The sequence below is a fragment of the Salvelinus sp. IW2-2015 genome, linkage group LG4q.1:29, assembly GCF_002910315.2.
Source record: "Salvelinus sp. IW2-2015 linkage group LG4q.1:29, ASM291031v2, whole genome shotgun sequence".
Classification (NCBI taxonomy): Eukaryota; Metazoa; Chordata; class Actinopteri; order Salmoniformes; family Salmonidae; genus Salvelinus; species Salvelinus sp. IW2-2015.
This window is the reverse complement of record NC_036842.1, coordinates 23,283,929-23,297,791: the sequence shown is the minus strand read 5'-3', so window position 1 is coordinate 23,297,791 and position 13,863 is coordinate 23,283,929. Positions and strand designations below refer to the sequence as shown.

At 44.5% G+C, this 13,863-nt stretch overlaps 1 protein-coding gene across 2 annotated transcripts in view; it reads right to left on the bottom strand.

The window, feature by feature from the left end:
* Positions 1 to 324: 324 nt before the first annotated feature.
* Positions 325 to 13,863, bottom strand: part of LOC111961687 (sarcoplasmic/endoplasmic reticulum calcium ATPase 2) — a 56,519-nt gene continuing 42,980 nt past the window's right edge. Inside the window, exons 10-22 of one of the 2 annotated variants that reach the window (XM_023984138.2) lie at positions 8,376 to 8,464; positions 8,131 to 8,233; positions 7,806 to 7,937; positions 7,403 to 7,522; positions 6,885 to 7,103; positions 6,329 to 6,664; positions 5,903 to 6,123; positions 4,078 to 4,280; positions 3,864 to 3,949; positions 3,647 to 3,780; positions 3,338 to 3,455; positions 3,059 to 3,185; positions 325 to 417 (exon numbers count right to left, since the gene is read on the bottom strand). In XM_023984138.2, the coding sequence (XP_023839906.1) occupies positions 407 to 417; positions 3,059 to 3,185; positions 3,338 to 3,455; positions 3,647 to 3,780; positions 3,864 to 3,949; positions 4,078 to 4,280; positions 5,903 to 6,123; positions 6,329 to 6,664; positions 6,885 to 7,103; positions 7,403 to 7,522; positions 7,806 to 7,937; positions 8,131 to 8,233; positions 8,376 to 8,464 (1,899 nt within the window). In that variant the 3' untranslated portion in view covers positions 325 to 406. Of the gene's footprint in view, positions 418 to 2,219; positions 3,186 to 3,337; positions 3,456 to 3,646; positions 3,781 to 3,863; positions 3,950 to 4,077; positions 4,281 to 5,902; positions 6,124 to 6,328; positions 6,665 to 6,884; positions 7,104 to 7,402; positions 7,523 to 7,805; positions 7,938 to 8,130; positions 8,234 to 8,375; positions 8,465 to 13,863 lie in introns of those variants that run through there. The other variant, XM_023984137.2, reaches the window with a different exon arrangement.

Here is a 13,863-nt window from a genome sequence, read left to right as displayed (position 1 = left end):
CTCCCAAGTCTAACCACGATATAAGTAAGTTGCTCCCCCACCCACCAATCCCACATCATCTCATTCCACTTACTATTTGGTCATTTTTCCCATAACATTTGAAAATACTATAAATGCATTGTACCCATGTCTGCAAAGGTCACATATACAGAGGACGCTGGTGGGAAGAGCTATAGGAGGATGGGCCCATTGTAATGGCTGGAATGGAATTCATGGAACAGTCAAACCTGTAGTTTCCATGTTTGATACCATTCCAGCCATTACAATGGGCCCGTCCTCCTATAGCCTCCACTGATATACAGTACGGGTCAAGATATCCGAGGTGTAATGCTACCCAGAACACACATGCTGAACAGGACAGTTAGTCTCTACAGCTATCATATCAGACTAGATGGAATGGCAGGTTTTAGTCATCACCTGTAGAGAAAGGGAAAATATGATGAGTACAAAATATCAGAACAGAAAAACATGTCTAAAATATATATTTTTGCTGCATTGCCAAAAGACTACATCCAGTATATTTCCATGCAACAAAACACCAGATTTGACACCCACACTGATATCTGTGATTGTGTGGGAGCTTAAGCTGCAAGTGTAGGTGTGCAAGAAAATAGGCACTCTGATAAAGTCCATTAGAAGAATAGTGACAAAGAAAAACAGGAATATGATGTAGACATGGCTTCAAATATCCTCAATCCAATATCAACCACAACATAGCCAACTAACTCGGACTTCTATGGCTGCGTTCAGACAGGCAGCCCCATTCTGATATTTTTTCGCTCTGAAAAAGATCTGATGTGAAAAGATCTGATATGATTGGTCAAAAGACCAATAAGTGGAAAAGAGATCAGAATTGGCTGCCTGTCAAAACATTTTACAGAGTCCTGGTTTTAGTGTGCACTGAATACATATATATTTTTTAAAAGCCTCTCATCAGTCAAAAGCCCATCCTGAATCGATATAGCCTGTCAGAGACAAGTGAATTAAATCTGATGAGCGGCAGCCCTGGCCGTCATCAAGTTGCAGCAACAGCAGAAAGCTGCCTGAGCACCAGATGGACAACTAGTCCAAACTGACAAGAACAGCAAAAATGTATTGATCTAATGGTCTCAGCTGGTCAAAGGCAATCATGTAATGCAAAAATATATGCTGATGTCTGTAGTTGATCAAAATGTTATAGCTATGGGTCATCTCTCCATTATACATTTTTGATGTGAAGTGATTGGTGTGTTAAGGAGTGTGGTGGTGGAAGGGAATACTCACTAGTGAAAAGGGAAGCCAGTGGAAGGCATTGAAGGAGAAAGCACACAGTTGTTAAAGAACACAGACACAGTGAAATCAAACCAAGACATCTACCAAAAGACATGCTTCACAGAGGTATGTTTCCATGTTGGATTGCTGAAAAACAGACCTATCTAGTAGACAATAATACTAGTGTGATGGTATGGACTCCTTGGGACTACTATTCTAAAGGTATACTGCACCTTTCACAGACTTGTAAGCCCCACGAAAAAAGAAAAAAAAAACCTCTAGATCAGAGTTCTGTATAAACACACCCTGCCAGCCAAGTTGCGCCCAATAAGGATGAAGCATTCAAAGACACTGTACATTATCTATATTCAAGTATGTGCCCATACAAAAACCACACTGTATAGAAATAATCTGGTCACCACGTTCGCTCAGTCCTGGTAAAGAAAGACAAAAACACTTTGATTCAAAGGGTTCATGAGTGTATTTTTCTTGAAATATAAAAAACAAAACCTTGGGACTTTTGTGTCGCAAGTTCATGGTTGAGTAGTCAATTGGAAAACCTGTATTTTTAAAGTAAAAAAATATGTCGCCTTTTCTCTCCTTTGAATCAAAATTATGACCCTCAAAGACGGCAACATTTACATCCTAAACCCAATCCTGCCAACAAAACAACAACAAATGTAATAAAAGTCAAGTAAAATAAAAAAATACAAAGACAAAATACCCTTAAAAAAAATTACTGAGGAAAGGCCAATTAGATTTTTGTTTTCTGCACAAGGAAATAGGGGCACATCAAGTGTCATAACTATATGGACTAAAATGTTGAATAAAGACTAAAGCCATGTAGGGGAAATAATCTAGAAATGAGCAAAATGGATTGTATTGAGGTAGCTGTGCTCTGCCTACAGCAGAAAAACTGGCTTTTCAATTTTTTTATTTTATTTTGATCCATAAAGGTAATTTTTACATTGATGTGGGGGAGACGACTAAATCATAAATTAAAAACCCAGTACAGTTCATGCTAGGTTAAAGAACATGTAGGTTTCGTTTTCAGCTATGCATACACAATCACTCCACAAACCCTTATCTTACCCACCTCCTGCTATCTAGTGCTTGTCCATTGGCTCTGAAAGAGTTGTAAGTTTATACTGAAGACAACAGTAAACATTAAAAGGTAACCCTACCCGTTCTCTTAGCCACTCCTCCTGCAATCCGTTCCAACAATTTACAAAGTGATGAACAAAAAAAAGTAGCATAAAATAGTGTTACAATCTCTGTACAGGTCAATGGACTGCTTTTAAATATCTCATTTGTATACTAATATGAAAAGGGCAGCGCAAAAATACTATTTGTACTGTAGTGAAAGTGATAGTCCCAAATCATTAAAAAAAAATCTAATTTAAAAAGGAAATAGACAACAAAAACTGACAACATTATTTTCTGTTTGAACCAGCAAAAAGTCCACAGCTACATGAGTGACGGTCAAACTGACACTCACAATTTCAAAAAGACTTTTGAATATTATTTTTTAAGTTTGTGTTAAACTAGGTCCTTCTCATGCACGCTCGGCAGGCACACTCCAAGTCTACAAACACACACACATACACTAACTATGCACACACAGGAGGAGAGAGAGAGGGGGATTGTGCTCAAGTCAGTCAGGACCAGAACATGTCTGCCATGTTAGTGTCGGTGCTGTAAATCCACAGCACCAGGGGGAGGGTGAGGGCCACAAAGGGCCAGGAGATGCCCTCCATGCATGCAGACAGAGAGCAGCCTTTGCTGCTGGGCTTCTCCAGCTCTTTACCAGGGTAGTTCTCCATGTAGTTCCTGGCTGCTAACTTTAGGACCTCGTCCAGCAGGAGGACAGGCAGGGAGAGCTTCAGCACCATCAGCCACTGGGTCAGGTTCAGAGGGGTGATCTGGAAGATGATCTGTAGAGGAGAAGGTAGCAACATGGGTGAGGAGGATAACCTCTCCTGCCTTTTCAGTTTCTCCACCTATCCCACTCGTTACACTAGCATTTAATTGTTCTAAAAATCATTTCTGGTAGCCTCAGGTTTATTATTATTGCAGGTAGTCTCACCGGCAGGGGCTCCACGTAGAGGATAAGGAAATGCAGGGACATGGAGAGGCAGATGGCTCCCAGCAGCCACACGTTCTCCCAGGGGGGCATACGCAGCAGGGACTGGTTCTCTGACACACTGAGGAAACAGAGAGAACGACTGGGTTAAGTCACTGATTGAAAACCCATTTGGGAGCCATTTGCCCATCATTTGACCATGTGTACCAGATTAATCTCACAACATTATGCTACTAGTGTCAAGCCTAAAGCAACAGTGGAGAACTTCAAAAAGAGAGAGGTAACGCGAAAGATGTAGCGGCATAGTCTGACCTGTTGAGGGCGTTGCACATCTCTATGGTGACAAGCACAGACAGGGCCATGGTCATGGGGTAGGGGGACTCAAACAGCTCACACTTCAAACCATCAAACTCTGGGTTGTCAGGACCACACTGCAGGAAGTGGCTCTGTGGGCAGAGGAGAAAAGCCGCTCAGTAAGTCTATGCGTTTGAGAGTGTGTGTGTGCGTTGTATTGGCATTGTTCTCCTACCAGTTGGTACAAGGTGATCCTGGGTCCGTCCTCAGCAGCGACAAACCACCAGGTAGCAGCACCGACTGTAGCCGCACCCACATAGCCTGAAGAGGCAGAGCACAGGAGTCACACATGGCTATCTGGATACACACAACAGTCTAAACACTTGTTCAACTAAGCCATATTTCACTTCTGTGAAGGTTTTTTCTCCACAGAGGGCAAGTGAACTCACATCCGATGGCGAGGTATCTGAAGAAGAGCCATCCAGAGATGAGGGGCTCGCGGGCGTTGCGGGGGACCTTGTTCATGATGTCCAGGTCGGGGGGGTTGAAGCCCAGGGCAGTGGCAGGGAGGCCGTCCGTCACCAGGTTAACCCACAGCAGCTGGACAGGGATCAGAGCCTCGGGGAAGCCTAGAGCAGCCGTCAGGAAGATGCTGTAGGAATGGTAGAATAACATTATTTACGTGAGGATGAAGGCTTGTTAACTTTATGGCTGAAGGGGCAGTATTGAGTAGCTTGGATGAAAGGTGCACAGAGGTGCCCATATTAAACGGCCTGCTCCTCATTCCCAGTTGCTAATATATGCATATTATTATATTGGATAGAAAACACTCTGAAGTTTCTAAAACTGTTTGAATTATGTCTGTGAGTATAACATAACTTACATGGCAGGCAAAAACCTGAGAAGTTCCACTTCCTGTCTGTATTTTTCTGGGGGTGCCAATTTTCAACCAAGCTCTCATTGAAATCACAGAGAGATATTGATGAGTTTTCACTTCCTACGGCTTCCACTAGATGTCAACAGTCAATAGAACTTTGTCTGATGAATCTAATGTGAAGGGGGGCCGAAGGAGACAGGAATTAGTGAGCTCTGGCAGGAGGTGATCACGCGCGTTCACGTGAGAGTCAGCTCCGTTCCATCGGTCAACTGAAGTCGATGAAATTCTCCGGTTGGAAGGTTATTCAAGATGTATGTTAACAACATTCTAAAGATTGATTCAGTACATCGTTTGACATGTTTCTACTGACTGTAACGGAACTTTTGGACATTTCGTCACGTTATAGTGGACGCGCTTTGGGTTTGGCGTTTGGTAAACATGTCCAAAGTAGCTAATTTGACATAAATAACGGACATTAACGAACTAATCAAGCATTTATTGTGGACCTGGGATTCCTAGGACTGCATTCTGATGAATTCATCAAAGGTAAGGAAACATTTATCATGTATTTTCTGGTTTCTGTTGAGTCCAACATGGCGGCTAATTTGACTATTGTTCTGAGCTCCGTCTCAGATTATTGCATGGTTTATTTTTCCGTAAAGTTCTTTTGAAATCTGACACAGCGGTTGCATTAAGGAGAGGTATATCTATAATTCCATGTGTATAACTTATGATGAGTATTTCTGTTGAAACGATGTGGCTATGCAAAGTCACTTGATGTTTTTGCAACTAGTGAATCCAACGCGTCAATGTAAACTCAGATTTTTTTGATATAAATATGAACTTAATCAAACAAAACATGCATGTATTGTGTAACATGAAGTCCTATGAGTGTCATCTGATGAAAATAATCAAAGGTTAGTGATTMAYTTTCTCTATTTCTGGTTTTTGTGAAAGCTATATTTCGCTGGGAAAATGGCTGTGCTTATTGTGGTTTTGTGGTGACCTAACATAATCGTTTGTAGTGCTTTCACTGAAAAACATATTTGAAATCGGACACTTTGGTGGGATTAACAACAAGATTACCTTTAAAATGATATAAGACAAATCTATGTTTGAGGAATTTTTATTATGAGATTTCTGCTTTTTGAATTTGGCGCCCTGCACTTTCACCTCGCTGTAGTCATATCATCCCGGTAGCGGGATGGCAGCCATAAAAGGTTAACCCTGGCACTGACATCCATTTGTTGATTTTCTTACTGAGCGATGTGGGGTTGTGATAAATGACACCCAGTCCCTATATAGTGCACAACTATTGACCAGCGCCCTATCGGGTCAAAAGTAGTGAGCTTTAACTGGAAATAGGGAGCCATTTGGGACAAAGCCGTGATCCTTACCAGACGACCTCTCCCACGTTGGAGGAGATGAGATAACGGATGAACTGCTTCATGTTGTTGTAGATGGCCCTGCCCTCCTCCACAGCCGCCACGATGGTAGAGAAGTTGTCATCAGCCAGGACCATCTCAGAGGCTGACTTAGCTACAGCCGTGCCTGAACCCATGGCGATGCCAATCTCTGCCTTCTTCAGGGCAGGGGCGTCGTTCACACCATCACCAGTCTGGTCATGGGGAAAGGACAGAGCATGGTTAGCCATCTACTTTTCTACAGGATAGCTTGAAAGCTTTAGACTAATCACATATGTTTTAGAGGTTACATGACATGCTGAGGGCTCATCATGAAAGCCGAACCACAAAGTGTAGTTTCAGTTCAACGCTGCACAGAAACTGATGAGGCAGGTCTCAGGAGGACCTCTTCTCACTCACCATGGCCGTGATCTCGTCCATGGACTGTAGGAACTCCACAATCTTGGACTTGTGAGACGGCTCCACGCGGGCAAAGCAGCGTGCATTGACCACCGCGTCTCGCTGGGCAGCCGGCGACAAGTCGTCAAACTCGCGGCCGGTGAAGGCCATGGAGGAGACATCGTCTTTGTCACTGAAGATGCCGATGCGGCGGCAGATGGCAATGGCTGTGCCTTTGTTGTCGCCGGTGATCATGATGACGCGGATGCCGGCCAGGCGGCACAGCTTGATGGAGGCAGCCACCTCCGCCCTGGGAGGGTCCAGCATGCCCACGCAACCCACGAACGTCAGGTCCGTCTGGGGAGAGAGACAGTCAGACCAGAGTCCTGGATTTGGCTCACTCACAAGGCCTCATCCATATGATTGAAATATTTTGTTTTTGCAATATACACTTATTTTTGCAGCCTCATCATGTTACTTCTATACAGTAAGTTCTATACAGTAATACATAAGTTCTCTGAATAAATGCTCTGCTATTTATGTCAATTTCACTGCATTATGACCCCCACTCCCTCACCTCATATTCAATGAAGCGGTTTGAGTCTTCCAACACCATGTCCTCTTTGGCAATAGGGTTGTCCTTTGTGGCCAGGGCCAGGCAGCGCAGTGTGTCACGCCCCGTCCCGTACTCCCTGATCACTGACAATACCTTGTCCTTGATGCCCGGGGTCAGGAGCACCTTGTTCCCGCCCACACGGATGTGAGTGCACCTGTCAAGCACTCCTTCTGGGGCTCCCTGAGAGTGAGGGACAGAGACAGGAACTCAAAGCATTATCCTCTGGACATTTCCTACATACTGTACATTACAACTACAAAATGACACCTGTTCTTAAAGTACACAAACACATGTATCAAAATCATATCATTTATCATAGTTATTATGAAGCGGCATCTAGAACTGTGTCCAAAATGACACCCTATTCCCTATATAGTGACCTACTGGGCCCTGGTCAAAAGTAGTGCACTATAGGAATTTCTCCGGTGTCCATATGGTCTACAATCCGAGAAATACTGTAGATGGATGCTAATAATTACCTTAACAAACATCTTGCCAATGGAGGAATGGGCCTTGTTGGGTGTGCAGTACACAGACATTGACTTCCTGTCTCTGGAGAACTCCAGGGTGAACTCCTTCTTCATCAGCTGCTTGATCACCTGTACCACACAGTGAAGAAACACACACCAACACATCTTTAACAAGGAGTGGAACAACAACCTGGGGATGTCTGATGGAATTGGACCACACTCAGGCATAAATCCTAAATGGCACCCTATTTCCTTTATAGTGCACTACTTTTGACCACCAGGGCCCATAGGGCTCAGGTCAAACGTAGTGCACTATAAAGGTAATAGGTTGACATTAGACCAACACGCAGTTTTATAATACTTTCACAGAAGAATCATGTTGGGATTAAGAGCGTTGCTGACGGTGGCTTACAGAGTTGCAGGCATTGGCTCTCTCGATCTTGGACAGGCCCTTGACGTCAGTGTCAAACACGTTCATCTTCTCCACCAGGCAGGTGAGGGCAGTCTCTGTAGCCTCGCCAACCTTCTCATACACACCTTTGATCTGAGGAGAAAACACACACACACACCAGATAGTAGCAATAAACAACTAAAAAAACAGTTAACTTGTATATCCACAACATAATGGAGATGACTACTGATATTCAAAACCATAAATGAACCCCTGATAAAGGCTTATGTGACAGGCCTTTTCAACCAGCAGGAACATAACAGTGAAGGTTATAAAGGACATAAACCTCATTGTAATCCAGGGAGGAGTCGTTACATAAGGCACAGATGGAGGCCATCTCAACTAAGCCATCATACTGGGAGGACTTGACTGGTTTACCATCATGGTACCTGGAATAAAAGACAACAGCCATGAAAAAGGGGGAAGAGTGAGCTCAGGTATGTTGTGGTGTATTGATAATATATGACTACACGTGTGTGTTTCATTGTGTGCGCACGCGTGTGTGTTCGTTCTGTATGTGTCTCTACTCACACTTGTCCCTCAGGGGCGTATGTGGAGCCAGTGATTGTGAACTCCTTCAGGGAGCAGCTATCGCCCGCCGCCTGGTCAATAACGAACATCTAGAACACAAATGGGTAGAAAACGTGTCAGGTCACACACACAAATCTGTTTCCTTATGGATGCAAGGCGCTCGCATACTAGGTTCGTTCAGTCGTCTGTGCCTCGCATACTTCCCTAAAATGCCTTCGCTTAATTTTTTTTTTTTAAAGAGCGAAAAAAGCTGCAATGTTACTGTTATCCCTCTTAAAACACCATAGCAACATATCCAGTATACTGTAGACTTCCTCAAAATAATTCAAATTCATCTAAGATACATTAAGAAATCGAATTGATGTTTTTTATGAGAAGGTCTAAGTTACCCAATTTTACATTAACTAAGATGTTTGGTGCAGTATTTCTCAAGTGAAAAAAATTGCATGAATACTAGTCATCTCTCATTGAATTACATTTCATTGGGGCCTCCCGGGTGGCGCAGTGGTCTAGGGCACTGCATCGCAGTGCTAGCTGCGCCACCAGAGTCTCTGGGTTCGCGCCCAGGCTCTGTCGCAGCCGACCGGGAGGTCCATGGGGCGACGCACAATTCGCTTAGCGTCGTCCGGGTTAGGGAGGATTTGGCCGGTAGGGATATCCTTGTCTCATCACGCACCAGCGACTCCTGTGGCGGGCCGGGCGCAGTGCGCGCTAACCAAGGTCGCCAGGTGCACGGTGTTTCCGCCTACACATTGGTGCGGCTGGCTTCCGGGTTGGATGCGCGCTGTGTTAAGAAGCAGTGCGGCTTGGTTGGGTTGTGTTTCGGAGGACGCATGGCTTTCGACCTTCGTCTCTCCTGAGCCTGTACGGGAGTTGTAGCGATGAGACAAGATAGTAACTACTAACAATTGGATACCACGAAATTGGGGAGAAAAAGGGGCTAAAAATTCAAAAAAGAATCCTGTCCAGTAGCCACTTGTGATAGAAAAACGACATACTTACCTGATTTATTTTATATTAATAGTGAACGATTATATATTTAACTAAAAGTAAGACTAAGGCTGAGTTTTTATGGTGTCCAGTCTAGCTTCCTGCAGCTAGTCTGGGCATCGAGGAAATGGGTTTTACTAGAGGGTGATAACTTTACAGTCACATATACCATTCTATGTGGTGCACTGAGGGAGATGTATTCCATGGACAGGATGTGGGGTGGTTGTAACTGGGATAGAGATGGACTGGACAAAGGGTTCCTAGACATCCTGGCATCAGGGAAATTAAGCCAGGGTTGGGGGTTATAACACCATGTGTTGTTAACGACAAGATGAATCCAAAGTGGCTTATGATGCTCTTTAAGCTGCCACTTAATATAATGTTTACATATCCTACATTACTCATCTCATATGTATATGTATAGACTGTACACTATACCATCTACTGCATCTTGCCTATGCCGTTCTGTACCATCACTCATTCATATATCTTTATGTACATATTCTTTATCCCTTTACACTTGTGTATATAAGGTAGTAGTTGTGTAATTGTTAGGTTAGATTACTTGTTGGTTATTACTGCATTGTCGGAACTAGAAGCACAAGCATTTCGCTACACTCGCATTAACATCTGCTAACCATGTGTATGTGACAAATAAAATTTGATTTGAGGGGTGGAACTAAGCATTCTTAGTGTTCTATATTTATTTTTTTATTTTTTATTTCACCAGGTAGGCTAGTTGAGAACAAGTTCTCATTTGCAACTGCGACCTGCCAGATAAAGCATAGCAGTGTGAACAGACAACACAGAGTTACACATGAGTAAACAATAAAAAAAGTCAATAACATGGTAGAAAAAAAAGAGAATCTATATACAATGTGTGCAAAAGGCATGAGGTAGGCAATAAATCGAATAATTACAAATTTAGCAGATTAACACTGAGTGATAAATCATCAGATGATCATGTGCAAGAAGAGATACTGGTGTGCAAAAGAGCAGAAAAGTAAATAAATAAATAAAAGCAGTATAGTAGGGGGTGAGTTAGGTAGGAAATTGTGGTAGTTTACAGATGGACTATGTACAGCTGCAGCGATCGGTTAGCTGCTCGGATAGCAGATTTTAAAGTTGTTGAGGGAGATAAAAAGTCTCCAACTTCAGAGATTTTTGCAATTCGTTCCAGTCGCAGGCAGCAGAGAACTGGAAGGAAAGGCGTCCAAATGAGGTTTTGGCTTTAGGATGATCAGTGAGATACACCTGCTGGAGCGCGTGCTGCGGGTGGGTGTAGCCATCGTGACCAGTGAACTGAGATAAGGCGGCACTTTACCAGCATAGCCTTTGTAGATGACCTGGAGCCAGTGGGTCTGACGACGAACATGTAGCGAGGGCCAGCCACTAGGGCATACAGGTCGCAGTGGTGGGTCGTATAAGGTGCTTTAGTAACAAAACGAATGGCACTGTGATAAACTGCATCCAGTTTGCTGAGTAGAGTATTGGAAGCTATTTTGTAGATGACATCGCCGAAGTCGAGGATCGGTAGGATAGTCAGTTTACTAGGGTAAGGTTGGCGGCGTGAGTGAAGGAGGCTTTGTTGCGGAATAGAAAGCCGATTCTTGCTTTGATTTGGATTGGAGATGTTTGATATAGTCTGGAAGGAGAGTTGCAGTCTAGCCAGACACCTAGGTACTTATAGATGTCCACATATTCTAGGTCGGAACCGTCCAGGGTGGTGATGCTAGTCGGGCGTGCGGGTGCAGGCAGCGAACGGTTGAAAAGCATGCATTTGGTTTTACTAGCGTTTAAGAGCAGTTGGAGGCCACGGAAGGAGTGTTGTATGGCATTGAAGCTCGTTTGGAGGTTAGATAGCACAGTGTCCAAGGAAGGGCCGGAAGTATATAGAATGGTGTCGTCTGCGTAGAGTGTATCAGGGAATCGCCCGCAGCAAAGAATAAAAGGAGCAGATTTATGGCGGTGGTAGAATAGATTCTGGGCATAATGTGCAGACAGGGGTATGGTGGGGCGTGGTACAGCGAGGGCAAGCCCAGGCACTGGGTGATGATAAGAGAGGTTGTATCTCTGGACATGCTGGTCTCAATGGGTGAGGTCACCGCATGTGTGGGGGTGGGACCAAGGAGGTATCAGAGGTACGGAGAGTGGAACTACAGGGTCCATTGCAAACCAAAACAATGATAATGATAACTAGCCTGAACAACAGTATGCAGACATATTGATATTTGAGAGAGACATAACAAAGGCATAAAGTGATTGCAGGTCTTGATTGGGAGAGCTAGCTAAAACAACAGGTAAGATAACAGCAGCAATAACAGGGTGCTAGTCTAACACAGCAACAACAGGTAAAAATGGCGACGACTAGGCAGAGAGGGTCGGATTAACACACACAGATCCTGAGTTAAAGCACAGAGCCGACAGATAAAACACAAAATAACAGAATGGAGTACGTGAATTAATGGACAGTCAAGCATGCATCAGCTATGTAGCCAAGTGATCATAGTGTCCAGGGGACACCGTAGATGGAGCAGGGAGGCCTCCACTAAGCTAGCACGCGGCGTTTAAAGTTAGTAGCCGGGTGGTCTGCTCAGACGGAGGGGGTCTGCTCAGACGTGGTCGTGTCGACAGAGAATCCAAGCCAGATGGCGATGGCGAAAGAAGAGTTGTGAATTGTAGAATTGGGTTTGCTAAATGGTGCTAGCTTCGTGGCAGTGGCGCTAGCTGCGCTAGCTACAAGCTAGCTGTGAGGATCAGAAGTAGTGGCTCAGGGATTACGGCAGGAAACCGGCGTTGTTGTCGAGAGACAGTCCGATGCTGGTAAATTGGTGAGTATATCCAGGCTAATAACAGGGCTGGTGTCTGTGCAGAAGGTAAAAGCTACTAGCAGCGGCAAAAAATGGCTAAATTAGCTTGTAGCTGGTATTGTAGCCCAAGAATTCGCTGGTAGACCTCTTCAGCTAGCCGGCAGATGGGCCTAGCTCGAGGCTAGCTCAAGGCTAACTGGTGCTTGCTTCGGGACAGAGGTGTTAGCCAGTAGTAGCCACTCGGTTGCAGCTAGCTAGCTGTGATGATACGGTGTAATTGTCCAGAGCTTGCGTCAGGAATCCGGTGATGTGGTAGAGAAAAAAGCAGTCCTATATGCTCTGGGTTGATATCGCGCTTGCAGACTGGCAGGTATTGGCCCGGTATTGAAGCTGGCTGTGTCCGAGTTGAGGGTGAAGACCGCAGCAGTGGCTAACTGACTACTAGCTAGTAGCTAGTTATCTGGCTAGCTTCTGATTGGGGTTACGGTTCTAAAGTATAAAAAAAAAAATAGCAGGTCCGTACCACATTGGGTGAGGCGGAATGTAGGAATGTATATTCAGTTCCTAGATGGAAAGTGAAATTAAAATATATACGAAATGTATACGAAAAATACGAAGACTATTTACACATGACAGGACAAGACAAAGAAACGTTCGACTGCTACGCCATCTTGGATTCCTAAGAATCATATAAGATATGTTTCTCGTTCTTTGGGAGGCTCTCAGCCTAACAGTCAAGGCTGTTGGGCTGACGGTTTCATTATTGCAATTATGAATCGATATTAAATAAAGATGATTGGTTGAAGAAATGACCAAGTCTCTCTCAGTGCTGAATTTCCACGACACACTGCTATCAGGAGTTCACCAACCACAGCCCCAAAAAAACCCTGCCGAACACCAAAATGGACAAAAACGAATGGGAAGCATGCGACAGGCTTACACAACCGCCAGTTCTCTAGATCCCCTAAATCACCCTAACACCGTAGGCCGATAAATCGGAAGCGGCCATTTTATGGCTCCAGATCAATTGTATTTTTGGCAGCCAATCGTAACTTTTCTTTGTAAATAATGTTTCCACCATCATTTCCTATGATCGACAAGAGCTTTTGGACATCAGAACAGTTATCGGCCTTGTCTCAGGATGTAAGTTGGTGGTTGAAGATATCCCTCTAGTGTGTGGGGGCTGTGCTTTGGCAAAGTGGGTGGGTTATATCCTTCCGTTTGGTCCGAGGGTATTATCGGATGGGGCCACAGTGTCTCCTGACCCCTCCTGTCTCAGCTCCAGTATTTATGCTGCAGTAGTTTGTGTGTCAGGGGGCTAGGTCAGTTTGTTATATCTGGAGTACTTGTCCTGTCTTATCCGGTGTCCTGTGTGAAATTAAGTATGCTCTCTCTAATTCTCTCTCTCGGAGGACCTAGCCCTAGGACCATGCCTCAGGACTACCTGGCATGATGACTCCTTGCTGTCCTCAGTCCACCTGGCCGGGCTGCTGCTCCAGTTTCAACTGTTCTGCCTGCGGCTATGGAACCCTGACCTATTCACCGGACGTGCTACCTGTCCCAGACCTGCTGTTTTCAACTCTCTAGAGACCGCAGGAGCGTAGAGATACTCTTACTGATCGGCTATGAAAAGCCAACTGACATTTACTCCTGAGGTGCTGACTTGCTGCACCCTCGACAACTACTGT